General features: G+C 33.1%; 2 protein-coding genes across 2 annotated transcripts; both read left to right on the forward strand.

The window, feature by feature from the left end:
• The first annotated feature begins 905 nt into the window (after nucleotides 1-905).
• On the forward strand, nucleotides 906-16,703 carry LOTGIDRAFT_232593 (hypothetical protein). Its single transcript, XM_009057468.1, has 29 exons — nucleotides 906-1,030; nucleotides 1,347-1,461; nucleotides 1,674-1,723; nucleotides 2,027-2,125; nucleotides 2,486-2,546; nucleotides 2,777-2,835; nucleotides 3,109-3,229; nucleotides 4,037-4,143; nucleotides 4,678-4,771; nucleotides 5,084-5,201; nucleotides 5,478-6,209; nucleotides 6,890-7,008; nucleotides 7,565-7,806; nucleotides 8,248-8,380; nucleotides 8,869-8,949; nucleotides 9,220-9,317; nucleotides 9,590-9,759; nucleotides 10,447-10,565; nucleotides 10,962-11,067; nucleotides 11,390-11,495; nucleotides 11,870-11,958; nucleotides 12,237-12,280; nucleotides 12,697-12,826; nucleotides 13,280-13,401; nucleotides 13,729-13,862; nucleotides 14,351-14,429; nucleotides 14,795-14,889; nucleotides 15,272-15,421; nucleotides 16,004-16,703. Exons 1-29 carry the CDS (start codon nucleotides 1,004-1,006, stop codon nucleotides 16,133-16,135), a joined length of 3,732 nt encoding a protein of 1,243 aa, XP_009055716.1. The 5' UTR covers nucleotides 906-1,003; the 3' UTR covers nucleotides 16,136-16,703.
• A 235-nt stretch (nucleotides 16,704-16,938) lies between these two features.
• On the forward strand, nucleotides 16,939-20,364 carry LOTGIDRAFT_161618 (hypothetical protein; the record flags this gene model as incomplete). The annotated part of the gene is made up of 6 exons (XM_009057469.1): nucleotides 16,939-17,198; nucleotides 17,780-17,936; nucleotides 18,340-18,510; nucleotides 18,833-18,945; nucleotides 19,517-19,634; nucleotides 20,278-20,364. The coding sequence occupies 6 exons, from the start codon at nucleotides 16,939-16,941 to the stop codon at nucleotides 20,362-20,364; spliced, it is 906 nt and encodes a 301-aa protein (XP_009055717.1).

The following is a 20,364-nucleotide window of genomic DNA, read 5'->3' on the forward strand; positions in this document are numbered from 1 at the left end:
GTAGGGTTCGAGTTCATGATTACATTCAAGGTTAATAAGATTGTTCAAATTGATCAGAATGGAATTACTAAACCTAAGCCGATATCAGAATGGGTAAACTGAAATATAAGTGGCTGGAAATGTCATTAGCCAATCGGTACGTAGCATTTATCAACTGAATTGAAAATCATTCAGTTTGACACTGATTGGTGATAATTGGTTTAATCAGTCGGCACATTCTGAACCACAGAGTCGCGGTTTGTTCCGAACTACTCGTCTCCATTTTGATAAAATGAGCGATTTTGGCAAAAAATATATTGAGAAAGAATCCAGAATTTTTATGGCTTATTCTTCAGTTAATTGCCCGTACGCTCAGGAAGAACCGCACAGTAGGCCTAATTGCGGGTAGTAGTTCGTGATTTCCGACCCGAAATGTTCGATACGACTGCCAAGATATGCGAGAGACGCTTTTTGAACCAATTTCCTACAAAGTCATGACTTGTACATTCGAAGAGCATAGCTTGGGTTCTAAATGTTAGTAGTTTCAACCAGGGCATTTTTAATTAGCTGTCTTAACTTTGAAATATTCCGTATGTCCTCTTTCTCCTCGAGTTTATATCGTTGTCTGAAAGGCTATGTGGGTCTGAGGGCTGTAATCAGTGGCTCAAGAATCATAGGGACTGTTTGAACCAAATACACGCCCCCACCCCACCCAGAAAAATGCAGGAGAATCAATTTAGCTCAGCGGCTAAACATTTCACACTTATTAACACCTTGCATTGTGGAACGTTGCCATATAATTGAATCGGGCCGAAGTCTGTCAAGAATCTTAATATCTTTTAGAATTTCACGTTAGCTTTAAGGATTCTCAAACATAGTTAATGGGAGATAACTCTGTTATAGTTTACGTCTTGACAATCGAAAGTAAAGTTGTTTCCGGGCGCAATGGTAAATAGCGCGAAATATCAACAAGTTTTCATCACAATAAAAATAATAAAATTTAATCTGAAGATAAATTTTTGCAATGGTAGGCATTGAAGTGGAGAATGAGGTTAGTTTTGCATTTTTTCGTGTTGCATTAATGCACAGGGATGATCCTTTTGTCCGATTTTGAGTTCTTACTTATAAACTTCTTTGATTCCTTAATAAACCTAACAACTGCCTTGATGAACTGGACTAGGTACATGAGCTTCCATAATGTGGATTTCTTTCATATTGAATTAACCTCTAAACAAAAAAAATAAAAATTTGGTAAGCAAGAGAAAATTTTGCTCAATAAGTTATAAGTATAGAGCCTAGTGATGTCAATGAGGTTGAATCAGAAACATTTCTGAAATCCTATTAGACCTATTTGGCTTTTTTTTCAGTCAGAAGAAGTCGGTAGTTTAAAAGAGGAGAAGGTTTTGGATGCGAATGAGAAATCGGATTCGGGAATGGATGACGATTCGGTTAAAACTGACAGCCCTGAAAAGATAGACATGGGTAAGTTGTCTGCAATATTGGTCTGAGTTGTCTTGTATATCAGATCTGAACTTTGCTTCTGGTATGATTAAAGAGAATTGTTCTGATAATAAGGACAATTGGAATATACATATTTAATTCTCTGATGTATTGAGCACTATTGTTACAGTGAAATTTTTTGTTATTGTAAATTTCTTTTGTATTAATCTGCATTTCGTATTTTTTTTTAATAGATTCTGAAAGTGAAGATGAAATTATTGTTACTAAAAAACAGAAAAGGAAGGTATGTTGTTGATACTTTATTGTCATATTTGCAAACATTCAACTAGATCATTGAATCACGTAATAACCTAACCATGTACATTTAATATAAAGGGACTTCATAATCTTTAGAGTAAATAAGACCTAATTTGTTTAAAAAAAAAATTTCAACAAATATTATGTACATTTCGACTCAAATATTGAGTTGATGAGTGTCTGGTAGATTACATCAACATATGATATGCCAGACAACTGAATGAGTATTTTGTAAGTCTATCAGTTAACATTAAATGAATGCTTAATGCAAATTTTTTGTTTTGTTCAGGTAATATTGGAAGACAGTGATGAAGACGAGGAAGATTCAGAGAGTAAAAAGGAAGATGATGTTGAAAAGCCAGTTGAGGAAAAGTTTATTAAGAATAAGGTAGATAGACTATATGCCTTGGATTAACAATGGATCAATTTTTGAATTAATCCTTAGGTGATACTTAATTATTACATTATTACATTAATTAACGGAATACTACATTATGGTATAAGCTTACTACTCCTGAGTTTTATATATTTGAATGGGAAGGAGTTTGAAGGAGAACCTTTTGTTTCTCAATCTGATAAAATGCAGATGAATTCCAGTCAATTTTTTCTCTGTGGTGTACTTGTAGAAAAAACATGAAAGAAAAATATATAAAATTGCTGTTAACCTGAAACCAATGATTTTTTCCCTAGACATTTTCTCTGTGCCTGAATTTCTTATTTATGTTTCCCCCTTATATCTCTTTTATAGAGTGCTGAAGATGTCCTTGAAGAGGTAATGAATGAAGATGAAAATTCAGAGAAAGAATCAGGTACAGTTCTTAAGAATCTTTAGATTTCTGTTTTTAAAAATATTTTACTGAATGGAGAGATTTTAGAACAAGTTTTTAACCTGTGCAGTTCTTTGGAATATTAAAATTTCTTTTCAGAAACAGTATTTTTATTCAAAAATTGAAGCAAATCTTGCAAGAATTTTATGGTTCTAGAGTACTTAACAGTATTGAAGATAAATCATTAATTTTCAATTTTCTTGAATTTTTAGATAATGAGAAAGCAGAGAGTAATTCTGAGAGTCAAGATACCAACATATTACAACCACCTGTAGGTGTACATATATTTCTTATAATAATCCCTTTCAATCTAAAGATAAGAGCTCATTACATGCTGTAGACTTAAAAAAAATGGTGATTAGATTAAAAAAATTAGAATGGAAGGTAGATAGGGAAATTAAGATGAGGATTGTTTGTAAGCCGGTATCTATCTTCAACTTTGAGTAGAAATTGAAATCTGCCTACTATTTTAAGTGATAGATCTGCAATTAACTCTTCCTATCCTGTCGTAAGAACTGAATTAATTTGCTCTGTTATTTTTCAGAAACCTATGTTTGGTGATAGTGATATATATGACGCTGAAGAGAGTAGTGATGATGAACAGGAGACGGAGAAGAAAAAGTCCAGTGATAATAATAATAATAGTAGTGACAGTGACAGCAATGGTAAATTTCTGTAATTTCTTATAGTTTTAGGTGTCATGGTTACCTTTTAAATGATCAGTGAAATTTGTTAAAAGTGACACCCTTACTTTTATTTCTTGAGTTTATAGCCTCGTCAATACCTTACTGCACTGCTAATAGCTTGCTATGGATAACTGGAAATTGGCTGAAAGCATTTTCTTCAAATTTGCGACTTAGTAGATTTTCTAGTCACCATGGTTTCCATCTGAGGGTATTAATCTTGAGGTCTTGGCAAAAAGGTTGAAATGGTTTTAGGGGTTTGATTTCTGTTAATCATGTCAGAGGGGCTTATATCAAAATATGTTTAGTCGTTTGTGTCACGAGACTGAGGCCCTTTGTGTAACAGACTGTCCATACCAAAGATAAAGGGACAGATGCCCTTTATTGGAGGTTGATTTGAGTCTTGAATATGAATATATGTAAATAGTCTTCAGAAGTACTAGAAATGTACGAAAATTGCAAGATTCTTTCAAAAACTTTACCAACTATTTCTAGAGATGTCTTTTCTATATGGCAGTGTCTCATGAAATGACAAGTCATCATTTTAACATTCAATCACGGATAATTCTAGACACATATGGATATGAAGACTCAAAAAATGGCCTGGCATAAAAAATTCAAGTTTCTGGGACTAAGGTATGATTGGTAAAAAATTGCTGCACAGTGAAACAATGGAAAATCAAACAAAAGTAGGCCAATGCCAAGGTCCTTGTGAACTAAGCTCTAACCCAATCAAGCATGTTCCCTGAAAATTTCAACCTCAGTTACATGTGATATTTATAATTATAGAGTCTGATAGTAATGATGATGAGGGAAGGGAGGAACCGGGTGAAGATGAAGGTTTTGATGAAAGTACAATCGACCCTAAATTATTAGCTAAACTGAAAAAATTTAAGGTAAGTAGTACAGCAAATCATTCTTATTTTAGATTTCTAGCTGGTCATCTTCGTTATGCTAGCCTGTTGATTGGCTGGCTTGAAAGTCATGTGACATAATGTTTGATAGAAGGATTTACACTATTAAGGAACCTGAAATGATGCCATTGGATGATGCCATAAATCTAATATTTCCTTGAGGGTTAACTAAGTAATTTTGATATGGAGATTAACCCTTTCAATACTAGCAGCCTGTTTACCTGCCACACACTAACGCAATATATACCTGAGCAGCTTGTATACCGGTCGTCACTAAGTGACGTCATACGATTTTACTTTTATTCCATAATAATTGCCTCAGAAACGGGAATTGTTCAAGCTAAGCTAATTAGTAATAGTGTTCGCATTGATTTAGTTGAAAGAACTGTTTCTGCTTGAGCATGAGCACACTGTATGTCCTAATATAAATTTAATAAATTCAAGGCCCAAATCAACCACTGACAATGTTGATTGTTGCCCTCTAATATAATGTTTTACTTTATTTATTTACATCAGGGTGCTGGTAAGACTGCTACTAGAGAGAGTAAGCAAAGAAAAGCAAAAGATGAAGCCTTAAATATACATAGTGAATCACAAAGATTAGTCAGAGGTCAGTAAATACTATCTACAAATATATCCCTGTTTTTTGTATGCATGATATTTTCTTCTTGCGCATGAATTCATTTCACAGTGTGTTCTAATCGTGGACAGAGCATGAAAGTCTGTTGACCTTGAGTAAATCATCTCTCCTCATGTACAGATAATCTGGGAAAGATCAAGGACCAGCTGGTAGACTGGGTTCTCGTAAACTTGTAAATCTATGTTAAAATGGATTTTTTTTCTTTCATTGTCTTTAAATACTGAAAAGTAGAGTGCAGAACTCGATTACGCATGATTTACAAAATGTCTATCTATATTTCAGAATCTCATATCAATCTACCTTACCATCAACCTACACCAAAATCATTAAATGACTTCCTAGCTAGAGCCAGTAAAAAACAAGAACAGTATAAATGTCTGCGATCAGTTCGTGACACCAAGTAGGTTGAGATTTTTATCTCTTTGGAATTTTATGAGTTTTTTTTATTTGTACTAGGTCCAGGTCAGATTTCTCTGGTTCTTATAAATTAAGCTATGTATTCATGACTTCAATATCAATATCAAAGGGAAATGATTCGTTTCACCTGATGATGACAATGTAAATTGTTGAAACATGTACAATAAACCCATGAGTAGTAAATCAAAAAAATTTTGTTTTGTTATTTGATTAAAGGATTCTATATATAATATGTAAATTAGTAATCATCTTTTTACAGAAATGCCAGGGTTATCGAAGAAACTCTATCAGAAAAAAAAGAAAAATCACCAAAGAAAGTGACTCCATCACGAGAAACTAAAACCAGTTCATCAGCTGAAAAAGACAATTCAAAGAAAGATTTAAACGATGAAGCCAGTAAAACTTATTTATTTGATACTTTATGTAGTTTAAAAAACACCGAGAACGACAGTGGCGATGAATTACCAGACATTACTCCTCGCGATTTAAACAAAGATTTTTCAAATTCGGAAAAAGGTGATGATGACACTGAGATCAAGTCTGCAGAGAAAGTTAGTGCTAAAAGTTCTGAAGATTCACAAATGGACACGGAATCAAATTTGGAAACAGAAATGTGTAAGTCTAGTGATCAAGGTGCTAAAGTGGAGAATGATGTGGAATTTTCATCAAAGTGTTTAAATGATGATAGTGACAGTAATTCTGAAAAGTGTTCAAACAACGACAAAACAGTAATTTCTGATTCTGAAAAATTACCTGAATTGAAATCCACAGACACGTTAGAATCCACACAAACTCCAAAACAAAAGATACTATCACGTTTAAACCTCTGTATCGAGGAAATGCCTAAACTCAGTGGAACCCCTGATGATTTTATTGATTTTGACAATGAGGCCAACACTCCTAAAAACCCAGAACTGAATAAATTTATGGACAGATTTTTAAAACATTCAAAGAAAAAACAACATAAAAAATCTAAAGATGTAAATATAAGGTTTGTTTTATAATTTTTTTTTAATTTCAAGCAGCGAAATGTGTGAATTTCTCTTCCCCTTATTGGACACTTTATTTTTAAAATATTTAGGCAGTCTTTGATTAAGTCATCTTTCACTATTATTCCAGTATAACTAGCTGTGAATGGGCATAGGGAGTTAGACTTTTGCTCTCTAACCTGAAGTTCCAGGGTTCAATCCTGGCATAGGTCAAGATAAAACCTAGGGGCTGACATGGAAAAAGAGTAGTCGTTCGGATGGTACAATAAACTGAGACCCTGTGTGCTACAGACTGTGAATGTTAAATATCTCTCGGCAGTTGGAAATAGAAAAAGAGCAGGATATTGACACGGTCCTGGCAATATTTCCCTCATTGCACCCTGCATGGTGTTGCCCGTCTTCATTAGCCCACATGGTGCAGAAAAGTAGGATGTTTTCATTTCTAAATGGGCATAAAAATCTTCGAAAGATCAATGCAAAAAATGTCAAAGATCTTATGTTATCTTTGTAAAATATAAAGTTCTTGTTGATATGACATTGCTTGTCCTCTGAAGTCCTTTATCCTGAAGCATTAAGCTTATGTCTAATTTTTTCTGCATAAATTTAAGACAATCTTGAGAACTCTTTATTCAGCAGTTCAACTTGTAAAAATGATGTGCTGAAATTGATTGTCCTATTTCAGTATTGTACAGAAAGAATCTACTGGAGGTGATAAAGAAGAATTAAAGTTAAATTCCTTCACATATCATATTGATGATGATGATGATGATACAGTCAGTAAAACAGGGGAAGATATACCAGGTAAATATTTTGCTGGGTATTTCCAATTAAAAGAGCTGTGATGCTACATATATTGTGATAAAAAAATATGACACACGATATATCTTGATAAGGGGTAATAGGTAACGAGTTTCATTGATGCTTTAATAATTTTATGCATTAAGACATGGAAACAGAACCAAAAAAAAAACATGGTTGTTACTCAGAGTTGTACAGACAACTGACCTATATAATTATTCAGCCTGTGTCTTTACTGAAGTTAGACAAGTAGAACTTATTCTCATGTCTACACTTCGAGACAAGTTTGGAACGTTTGTTTAAAGAAGGGGGCATTAAGACAAAAGTTAATAATATCATTTGTAATTATCAACAACTTGTCACTATTAAGTTACGTTAACAATTGGTTACTTTGATCTGGTTTGATGTTTCCCTTATTTGGACAAAAAAACTGGGTTTTGTTTCCCAAAAATATTTTCTTAATGTAAAGTTCAAAAATTATTGAAATCTGGGCCGAATGTCACTAAATTGATCACTCCACTGCTATATAACCTACCATATTCCATATGAAATATTTCAGGTGCTAAATTATTAACATTAAAAGAGAAATTAGAAGCTGCTATGAAAGTAAAAAGAGAAGTATTAAGACAGAAGAGAGAAGAAATGTATAACTTGGAGAATGAGGAGGGATTTGAAGAAGGGGAAGATAACTTGTTAGATAATGAAGATGAGTTAACAGACGGGTCTGATACTGATATAGAAGATGATGATTTTGATAAACAGTTCGGGGATGAAGAATATGATGATGAAGAACAAGAAAAGGTCAGCCATTTTGTTATAAAATCATTACTAATGGAAAAATTGGAGGAATAATTCTATGCTTACTGAAACAATTGCTTTCTAGAGTCGTAAAAAAAATATACAGAGCAATATTTAAGATCAAAAGGTTCTATATATTGAAAGCGTTGAAATTTGGAAACAGGAATTTTTAAGTGTTGGAAGGTTAAAATGACGACTTATCATTTTAACATACTCTGTGATATATAGAAAAGACATATATAGAAATAGTGAGTAAAATTCCTAGTTTGAAGTATTTTTAAAGGAATTATGTGGTGTTTGTACATTTCTAGTACTTCTGAAGACTATTTACATATATTCAAGACTCAAATCAACCCCCCAAAATACCGCATCAGTCCTTGGCAACAAAATGGTTGTAAGTATTAGTAAGAATTTTTACGAATATATCTTTTGTAACTACTTCAGGTTGAAAATCCATTTGCTGATGATGAGGCAGAAGATGAGGATGAAAAAGAAGATGGAGATGTTAATAATGAAGATGAAGATGATGAAGGAACAATGAAACTACAGTTAGAAACATCTGATGAAGAAGATGAAGGTAAGACATTGTTGAAAAAGTTGAAATAGTCAGGTCCGCGCTTAGAATTTGTCATGAGTCTTGAAGAATTCTCTAAGTTGATGCTTGATTTGTGAGTTCTGCATTTTTGGATTTCATAAGGATGTATGGACAACTGAAAGTTCAATAATGCAAGTAAAAACAGTTTTCAGAATGTGTTCCATGTGCCTCAATAAAGATTTAAGTCTAGACTGAATTCATCATGGCGAAGAAAGAAATAGATTTGAATATAACATATCCAATTCCTACCCTTAGATTAACGCCTAGAGTTGGAACAAACAACATCTTCAGAACTCACAAAACGAGTGCCACCTTGGTCATGTCTTATTAATAGTTCTCCTAATGTTAAAAAGTTTTCTTTGCTGATTCTACTGGCATATTAGAATTTCTGGCATGAATATTGAATACAATGAAGTTACTGTCGTCTCAATTTTGTGAATTTGAAACCTATTTGTTGTTTTTTCTTGTAGAAATTAAGAAGCCAAGTAAATCTCAGAGAGTGGTAATATCTGATGATGAAGAAAGTAGAGATACAGTAGATAATAATATTGGTTAGTTATTTCATCTTGTATTGTCGTACTCATTCACGTTTTTTTTTGTTAGTATGCTCTCCTGTTTAGTGAGTTTATCTGCTTTGATTGTGCAAGTAATATTAGAAATTTCTCATGATATAAGATCAAAATGAAGGAGATTTCACCTCATTATTGAACATCAGGGCTAAAAATTGAACTAATGAAAGCGTAAGATCTCTAGGTAAGGTTCAAACATTAACCATAACTTATGAAACATTTGTTTAACAAAATAAAATGATATATTTGTAGATAAAGGTCACGAAGAAGAGATGGATAGTAATAATGATGCTATTGATAATGAAGATGAACTTTCACCTTTATCTAAACACCTTAAATCTAACACTCCAGTAAGTAGTCAACCTTTCTTTAAGCAGAGCCTTTGAGAAGGATTCAAACCTATGGCCTAGCAGATACAATCCAACTCAATTCCGAATCAGTTATACCTAGAAGACAACAATAAAACTGCCTACCGAAGGAGCTATTTCACGGTCTTAGCGACGATAATCCAACTTGCTACCAACTGAGCTATTCCACTGCCACGTAAAGACACTATAAATTTCACTTGACCTATCACTAACTTTTATTTTGAAGATTAAACTTTGAATAAAAATATTTGTAGAAAATGAGTCGTATTGGTAGTCTCACATTACCTATAGAGAATACACAAGATTTATATAATGATACACAAGATGGCTTTAACAACACCAACTACCCTGTTTCTGATACACAACCTTCACAAAGTTTGAATTATTTACTAGATTCTCAATCACAGATGCTAGATGCTGATGGGTAGGTTTATAGCTATTTGCCTAAGACTAGAGAGATTCCTGGGGGCTCAGTGAGTTAGATCCTTGCTTGCATATCTGAAGGTCCAGGGTTCAATCATGGCATAAGTCAAGATAACATCTTTGGATTTTCCAAACCAAGAAAGGCTGACATGGATAAAGTGTCAAGTCCTTTGGATGGGACATGTAGTATATTGATTTTATAGCCCAGTTGAATAACCTTTGATATTGACTGACATTTCAATATACATCATAAAGTTATACATTGTTACAGTTCATTCATATTCCACAGTTGTTAGGGCATTATTATAACTTCCTGTGAATCATCCAATCATATGTGTAATAGTACATGTGGTCAGTTCTAAGTTTGTCTTTTTAACTGTTCTGGTTTCATTGACAATATTAGCTGAGGTTAATTTGTTCACTACGTAATTATATATTGAAAATCAAATATATTACATGACAATACCGGTATATTGTCCATAGCACTTGAAAATCCAGTTGCCTTCATTGGCCATTATAGTATGCTGACTCTTACCTTGTTTTTACCAATAAAATATTACTAAAATCCTTTATTACCTGTAACATTTTTTGTTATTGCTTATTTTTGATAGAAAATTCAATTCTATCACACATCTGTTGACTATTTCTACAGTTTTATTAATTTTCAAACTTATTAAATTAAATGTAGGTTTTTAAAAGTAAGATCAACCCAGCCAACTAGAAGATCTCTAGGGATAGAAGATTTTCCTCAACAAACCCAAGACAATATGGAGGAGTTGTTGGGATTGTGTTCAGGCAGATTTGTTGGTAAGTTAACCCTGAAACCCGATGTACTGGCTATATAACTACTTTATAACTACCCCAGTGCTTGGTGAAGCCAATGTAACCAAGTAATGTCACATAACTTATCATATAGGTAGAGATCAGGGTATATGACTGTTTAGTTGCCGGAAAAAATAAAACTTCGATTCCATCAATTATCAGAAAACTTTGCTTTGTCAGCTTGGGTCAACAGCTTCAAAACTTAATGCCAAACTTTTGATATATCCAGCAGTAAATGGGTCTAGATGATCCTAGAGAGATCAATGCTAAGAATTTTCACCAAGGACCAGCTAGTGGAAAAGATCTTTGTGAACCCAAGTTGTTATCATTGTAAAAATTAGATATACATGATGTACTATATTTGCTAATTTCGTTATATAGAAAGTAGTAATACAGATAAAAAGAAGAAACTGTTTAATAATGATGTCTCTACACAAGATAATGATATGGATGAATTAGTTGGATTGTGTTCTGGTGTTTTTGCTACGTAAGTAGATCTACTCCCGTTTTGGAACTTAACTAAAGTGTTTTTATCTCACCAAAGCTGAAAATATTTACACTAAGAAAACAAATATGATTCTCAAATTGAACCAAGCATTTCCCTATGTTAAGTAAGCTATCCGAAAGGCCCTTAGATGTTTTTAGTGACGCCATAAACGCTTAGTTTTAAATAGTGGCTTTGCAAGATCCAAGATTTCCAACTGAAAATTGTAATAGAGGAAATCTAAGCCATCAGTGTGTTTGATACACATATTAAATTATATATTGTGAGTTTGTACTATGGGCTTGTCTGCTTTGTTTTATTATAGAGCTAAGAGTCAGGGTTTAAAAAGAAAACTAGAAGATGATGATGATGATGATGAAGATGAAGAATCAACCAATCTGTTACTATCAGAAGACGAGGCTACACAAAAGGTAAATACAAAACCTAATTTAAGGATTTACGTACAAAATAGCATTCATGATAATTAATTTATAATATATTGATAAGGTATGGCAGTTAGAGAGAAAGAAACATCCCCTTTTTTACAAGGATAACATGGTAGTTACATGAGGATCCTTTCTACCACCTGGTCCTGGCTAATTCTCTTTTGTGATGGGTCTTTTTTGAATTAACTGTTTCGACTGGAATAATGAGGAAAGATGACTTTTTTAAGGTTACCAAACCAAGGTATTACCACGTCAATGACATCATGTAAAGATTTCAACCCACTGGCCAACTGCTAACATATAAAAAATGAATGCCATTTTAATTCACAATCTTCATCAACGTATTATTTGTATTATAGTTAGAGGATAATGAAAGTTCGTCTGATGATGAAACACCTAACATTATTATTAAACAAAAGAAAAAGAAAGGTTTTAAAACTAAGGATGGGTAGGTATTGTCATTAAATAGATTGAGGTTAAGAATTTTTTACTGAGTTGCCTTGATATGACCTGCAATTCAAAAGAGACTTAATTTAGTTTCTTCATCAGTATTTTGATAAAATGAAATAGGATTCGGAAATACTTGATGTCATTCTGCAGCTTGGTTTGTCAAGAAACAATTTAATTGTTTACTATTATGTATGTGAAAATGTATTATTTCAGTTAGATAAAAGCAAAATGTAAACTTTGTGTCCTGGTTATGTAGTAATATTTTTATATTTACAGTAAAATCCGAGCTGATTTTGTAGATGAAGAAGCTGAACTTTCAGGTAAGTTTTTGTTTTTATGGTAAATCAGTACATCAAGTTCACATTCATCTGTAACACGGATATGGATTTTGTATCGCCAAAAATATTAAGAAAATGGCACTGGCTATTTGTACCGTATTCTCCATGGCTGCTAACAACGGTACAGATGAGATAAGACACAATAGGCGCATTAGGTTTTGTTTTTTTTTAAAGCGTGAAGCCATTTTGATTGTCAAGAATGATATTAAGTGACTTTGTTAGGGTTAATTAGGGATGGCCATGTTTTTTAAATTTCCATTTCTGTACTGTCGCAGAACGAATAGCCTAAGAAAATACCACTACAGACTGAATTTTATTAACAATATCCATGTTTCTCAGTGTAATTGTTGCAGTTATTGCTATGTTAATATAATTTAAGGATATTTTGTTATATTCAGGTAGTGAATATGAAAGTGATGAGAATTTAGATATAGAAGACGAGGAAGATATTTTGATGGAAGAGGAAGGAGATAAAGACAATGCCGTCTCAGAAACAGAACTCAGAGATCAAGTTGGCCGTGCTCATTTGTAAGTTGATCATTATTTTTATTGATTAATTTGTAATTGTAAGCATTGCATTATTTCAGTCTTTTAAGAATTTACATTGTTGTTATTTCTCTGTGCACACTGCGAAGAACATTAATAGTACCATTTCAATTTAATCTTTATTACAAAAATTAATAAATGATGTAAAAAAGTATGTTCTCTACTTGTGACCTTGGCCAGTGCTTCTGTTTGAAATTTAGACAGATTTTAGAATGCTGTGATGCATCATGTCCATAATAAATTTTGTAGTCTTTGCAATGTGGTTTGGTCAAGAATTGTCCCCTGGGAAAAGTTTTCCAAAAGAAATCACTTTCACTTATTGACCCATCAGAACACTGGAAAATTTAAACTTTTTATCAGTCAAGTTTTTTGAGAAAGTGACCCTAAAAGGCAGATATCATGTTTAAAATGGAAAATTTTTTTTCATGCATTTAGAAAACAAGTGATAGATGAAGACCATAGAGAAATAGTCAGATTAAAAGAAATGTATTTACCTGATGGTGATCTCCATAGCGACAGTGCTGGTAGAATGAGAAGATTTCGCTGGAGTAATATAGGTTAGTAGTCAAGGTTACCAGCAGGGCTGTTGATTTATATATTTGCCGAAATTTTTTAACTACTTTGGAAATTTGACCATTATACTCTCTCTAAAGCCCTGTGATATTAATGTCATAAAACACTTAGCAGTAACGACAGATGCAATTCAATGCTTTCAGTGTTCCTGACACACATAAAACGGTTAGTTTTTGTGGAATTTCAGGAACCACAGGCATGTGATTGAAAATTGGAATGGTGCAAATTTATGTTATCAGTGTCCATTATACACAAAAAAAATTAAAAAACTTGTTTACAATCCCTTTAAAACACAAATCTGTTTATTGTAGATGAAGGTTCACAACAAGATATGTTTGGTAATGATTCTGAAGGCGAGGAAGGAGCAGATGAGAATGAAGCTGCGGAAGAATTGAAGTGGAGAATGGAAAGACATGAACGTGAAAAATTCTTAGAAGAACAAAAGGTTTGTCTTCAAATATTTTCTAAAGATGTAGATCGAGAGGATGAAGTTGAAAAAATGTTTAGTAATTCAGATGGGACAATAAACCGAGGCCCTGTGTGCTACAGGCTTTGCACGTTAAAGATCCCTCAACAGTTGGAATTTGACATAGAGTTGGCTAATGCTGTTGTCCTGCTGTCCTGAAATTTTCTCATTGAACACCGCATGGTGATAGTCATAATCAAATATTACACACGTTAGTTAGAGTGATTGTATATGCATACAATATTATCAGTCAGTTTAGATTGTTTCATGATAATGATGTAATATCCAGTGATTAAGAGTTTAAGTTTGGACATGGACGATCTGATTTGGGATAAACAAGGTTCTTTTATCATCTCTACTTTGATTGGTTGAACCTATGATCACGACAGAAAGTGATGGCTGTTTTAATTAGCCTAATCCAATACATGAAATACCATTCATTTTATTTTCATTGTAATTTGATTTAGGAAAATGAAGAAAAAGAATCGCTGGAAAGAGAAGACAGTCAGATTTTAAAATTTGGGAAATGTTTTCTACAGAAGAAAGGTAAGCTGTACAGTATTTCATTGTTGTCATGTTTCAAAACAGACTTTCCAGATAATAGCTATTTAAACAATTCCCTTTTAGCCCAGCGTTTTATTATGTCAATTTTGTAAATATCCATAGATATTATCTGCCACATTTGCATTCTAGAATTGTTGTAGAAGTCCATGAAACACAGACATCAGACTGAAAATTGGAATAGTGCTATCATTGTCGTCAATACACATAAATCTTAGATGAAATTGTGTGTGCTAATATAATGTGCAAACTATCCCTGTTCATGTGGTCAACATCTTCATTGCATTTTGGTACATGTCAGTTTTGTCTTGCTTAACTATTATTTATACCGTTTACGTTATTTTTTGTAGATCCTAATAAAACTACATTACAAAGATCTGTATCATTACCTGTTAATAGTACCCAGACTGAGACTGATTCTACTTTTATTAAACCTTCATTAAAGGTATTTTATAATGATTTAGTTTATAGGAACATTCTGATATTTATTTGTTCATCTATATTCATAAACTGGAGGAATCCTGGACTCAATTTGCTGATCACATTTCCAAATGGAATTCTCCCAGAAAAAAGATTGAGTTAAATTTGAAAATGACAAGTTTGATAGGAGATAGGTTCATAAGACATATGCTTACTTTACCAGCTGATAGTGATCAATTTAAGCCACCTGTATCACCTTTCAGATTTGAAATCTGACAACCCCTGCATTTCAATTTTAACTTACTGTACAAGTTTAAACTCTCATTCCTTTTAGATGTAATGTCTTTACCAAGATCAAAATCTGATTTTAATGAATAAATGTTTACATAGTGATCTTAATTTTTCAGAGTTCTAAAAGGGGTTCGTTTTTAAACAGAAGTAAAAAAGATCTAGCTAAAATAGCTGATAGAACAAAGTCTAAAATGAATCCAAATCAAACTACTCATTCTAGAAACTTTGTATTCCAAGTTATATCCCCTGATAAAAATAAAACAGAGGTGAGTATATGTTACAATTAAATTACTCCTTGTGACAGAAAGGGGAGGGGGGAGGTTGAAAAAGATGTCTGACTCTTTTGCTCTAGTTGGGCTAATAGAAACACAGTGCAATTCAAAACATGAATACAAACAATCCATTTATTTTGAGGTAGGATCAGTAGTTATGAACTCAAATAAAGTCTGGTTTATATAGTGCTAATTATTACCTATTCTACCTCACATAAAATAGACTAATCACACAATGTCATGCTTTTAGCAATGAGGAAAAGTTTAGATTATAGACAGATCATTAACATGTGCAGCTTCGACTTGATTAAACATTTTTCTACGTCAGCCCCACCAAAATAAAGGTTGAAACACTGAATATGTGGCTACATAGGAATCATAAGGGTCAAATTGCATTCCAAAAGTAGATGTCAACAGAGTTCAAAATGGCAGAGAAGGGAATAGAAAAGGAAATTTTGAATGCGATTTATTTGGTTCTGTACCATTCGCCTAGAATTGGAACATGACTGAGTGCTACAATGGTAAAAGGGCTGTTTCCATACTGTTGTTGTCTATTATTGCTTTTATTTATTTCAGCCTGAAATAACTGTAACCAAGACAACACCCAGTTCTAAAGTCAAGAAACCACCGACTAAAAAACAGAAGCTGGACACGAAGAAAAATACAAAATCTCAAAATTCCAGTTTATTTAAACTATTGGAAAATTAACTTGTAGATCTAATATATCTAATATTTATTATAATAAAACTTGTCTATAATAATTTGATAACATCTTTGTAAATAATAAATTGAAGTTTGAACTTGTTATTGTTAAAATAGTGCTGATTGCGTTAATAACAGATTGCTTGGGAAATACAAGCCTATATTATGTTCATTCATTGCCATGTTTTCTACCTCATAATGAAGTGGTTTTAACATCTTAAGGTTTTGTTTAAGATGAATATTCATAAGATTGTGATGCAAGCAAAAATATTTGAGCACATTCATGGATCACTAGAAGATCAATCTACCTAAAAGTAGACTAATTTCAGTGGATTTCTGAGTGGCGTACGATTGGAAAGTTTTGAACTATTCTGGTCTCATGGTTAATTCCATAAATCCAGAATGTACAGATTTCACCCCATTGAGCAACCCCAAAGATCATGCCTGGCTGTATAAATATGTTTGACTACTTTGCTAAACAATGTCAATATCAATGTAAAGTCAATATTTAATGGTGCTTTGTACAGTTTCTCAATGTAAAATAAATAATTGTAAGACATTTGTAAGATAATTTACTACTATGCCTTTGTTATTTTGATATTTAAATCGCCCAAATAATTCAGAGACGGATGAAATCAATACAGTGAACCGTTGTGGTCTGAGTCTCATCTTGTTGAAGGGAGGTAATTAGTTTCTAAAAATAGTAACTAGGATATTGCACTCAGTTGTGAAATGTAAACAAAGCGGAAGTAGAGCTGTCTAAGGAAGCCATTTGTTGTTGTAAGACGCCTTGAATGGATGTATCCAAAATGAAAAACGAAGCAGACGCCGATTCCAGTGGCGAATTGTCATATGATGTTGGGCAGCTCAAGGAAATACAATTTGAGGCAGATCAGAACTTTCAAAAAGCAGACGTCAAAAGGCAAGAAATCTTGGATTTCGGTGATGAAGGATTTCTATTAGAAAAGTTGTTAAGTCAATCAGAATGTGACAGGTTGATTCAAAATGGCGAAGAGAAAGGATTTGATGAAATTAGAGGCTTGAATGATAAATACAGAAGTTCACAAAGGTAAAATTCTTTTCTGTCTTGAATAGTCGAGGCAGAAAAGGAACTTCATTTCATTTCATTTTCAGATGAGAAAGAGCTTACTCTACTGATAAATGGAAACAAAATGTCTGTAGTGCTACTTTGCATTCCTTAAAGTGATACGTCTTAGAATGTACATATAATTTAATTCTGAAGAATTGTCAATATGAGTATATATTCATCAGTGAACTTACCTGGTGTCATAAAGTTACAACAGAATCCCTGTAAAATCTGGAAAATTGGAAAATTCATAAAATTAAGTAATTATTATTAATCATAATATTAAGTGTTTTTCAATAGTTAATTGCATTTTCATTAAGTTTTTTGGATTTATCGGATTATATAAGGATCCTGTTATGTTATTTATGACACCAGGTATATGTACTGATGAATATATGCTCTTATTGGCCAATTTTTAAATTTTATCTTTATCTTTATTCCAAGACATAGCAGCCTATCCCTTTAAAGTAGTCTGAAACTGAGTGATGTGTGACGGAGAAACAATTGGTGAAACTTGATGGATATGTTCAATAATAATTGGCCATTTGTTTATTTTATTTCAGAATAATCTTAAAGAATGATAACCTGAGTGATATATTATGGGATAGAATTAAAGATTATTTGAAAGATATCGTAATAAATGGTGATCCAACGGAACAACATATTCATGGTTTAACTCCTTTATTACAGGGCAGATGGAAACCAATTGGGTTAAATAATGTAATTTCTAAAGTGACTTCAAGATTCATTCTTTTGATGTAAGGTTGTGTTGAGAAACAGATCCTTCGCAGAAACACTGGCCAAGCCACAAAATAAATACTTTTGATAACGTGCAAGTTAATGGTCAACTAACCTGTGGATAGTAGACAATGGGCTAACATGGAAAAAGCTTCCAGTTCTAATAGAAAAATAAACGCCCTGTCTGCTATAGGCTATGCACTTTAAAGATCCCTCGAGAGAGTAGGCTAATGCCTCCGCTTTGCAAAATTTTCCTCATTGCTGTCTTCATTAGCCCAAGCAGGTGCAGAAAAGCTGAACATATGTTTCCATTCATTGCACTTCTCCTCAAAATGACGTATGGTGCCATGAGTAATTAAAATATTCCATGTATATCTTAATTCAGATGTTTCGATTATGTCGATATAAAGCAGGAGGACATTTTGGTCCCCATTTTGACGGTCACTATGTGAGAAGTACCAACGAAAGATCGTTACAGACATTGATGTTATATTTAAATGGTGATTTTGAAGGGGGTTCAACTAATTTTATTGATGAATCTCAAATGATTCATATGGTGAGTACTTAGTCCTAGATTTAGTCCATCAGAGTAAGAGTTGTTGCCCTTGATGTCAATATTTACTTGTGAGTTCAGTTTTAAGCATTATTTGGTGCCTCTTGGTATGTGTATCTTGGATTGATAATATGTACCTGGTTTTCATGACTTATAGCCCTGTGTGCTAAAGGCTGTACAGAATAAAACTCAAAGAGTTAGCTAATGTTCTTGTCATAGAAAAAATTTCCCTTGGTGCACACTGCATGACCCCAGCTGTTTTTCATGACCTCAATCAAGTGCAAAAAAGTAAGATGTCAAACTCTGTTTCATTGCATTTTTGTAGAAAGATGGTAAATATTGTGCAGAAGAGAAGAATATATTACACCAGATAAAACCAGATACAGGGTTGGGTATAATCTTTAATCATCATAGATTACACGAGGGAGAGAAACTAGGGTAGGTAACTCCATACCAAACTAACAGTATCGAACTATGCAATAGACCTTAGCTGTGTCTGACTCGTGGAAGAAGACCTGTTGATCCTTTTGCACTTCCAACTACCAGCTGCGGACAGCTACCTGGTCTGCGACTAGACCAACCAACCTTTCGAAATTACTAAGCTTGTGCAAGCTGTGAAATGAATTGTGAACATTGTCAGATTCTGAGGTGCATCGATTTCCTACTGAGAGCAAAGCTTACATTCTGTTTCTGAAACCAAATTTTTGTCATAGTTTACCTTCAAAAACAACATAAATGGAACTGCTTTAGCAGATAAAATTTTATATAATATTGCTGTAATCTAGATGAGAATAAAAATCTGTACAAGCAAGACAATTCTGTCAGTCTTAAATCTCGTCCAAAGAATGGCAAAATCAAGAGTAAAAGTTGTAAAGTAGTGGACTCTTCCAAAGAGAATTACCATAAGGTGTTCGCGCACGACAAACAAAATGAAATTTTGTAAGGACAGGACCTTGTGGAAGATGTTCCATTACTATCAATCTTTTATAAATTTGAACAAAATTTGTAGAAATGGTAGGAAGTATATATTAAGAAGTGATATTATGTATAAGAATGTAGATAAGACTATATTAGATAGTAAAGATGAACAGGCCATGTTACTCGTACAAGAGGCAGAGAGGAAAGAGGTAAGATTATAATAAATGTCATTTGTTGCTAAATAACATGAAAATAAACGAGAATTTGGAAGAATCTGACAAGTCTGTACGTCCCCATCACTGTCATTAAAGGGTTTATGAAGAGGTTTTCTTACATTTTTATGTGTATTGGGAACACTGAGTTTCAATTGCAAGAACCACAGATGTCTGACTGAAAATTGTAATGGTGCAAATTGATGTGTCCCTGATACAAAAAAAAATTAGAAAACCTCTTTACAATCCTTTTTAATTGTAAAATCTATGTTGTATGATGTCAGCCATTCTTATTTTGATTCTTAAGTTTTGAAGAGTAAAGCTGAATGGTTGAATCTGAAATTATGTTTGTTTTTCCTTCCAAATCCTCTCAGTTATTTGTTGAATAACTAGACACTTTTCCATGTCAGCACCTCTGACCTTCATCACTGACACTGACAGAGGGTAACCAGGTTGAAATAATCCAGGTATTATCTTGACCTAAGCTGGGATTTAACCCTGGATCTTCAGGTTAGCGAGCCAACATCGAACTCACTGAGCCACTTCAGCTCCCAAGATGCAGAAAAGTAAAAGGTAAAATCTATAGAGTTACATATCTTACTCCATGGTAAATTCCTGATTTTTTTTTTGATTATTTCAGGCATCAGGAGATTGTATGGAAGCAGCAGAATTGTACAGAAAAGCTTTTAAATTATCACCCACAGTAGCAGAATACTATGGTTCCTGA

This window comes from Lottia gigantea, assembly GCF_000327385.1.
Source record: "Lottia gigantea unplaced genomic scaffold LOTGIsca_30, whole genome shotgun sequence".
In the NCBI taxonomy this organism is placed as follows: Eukaryota; Metazoa; Mollusca; class Gastropoda; family Lottiidae; genus Lottia; species Lottia gigantea.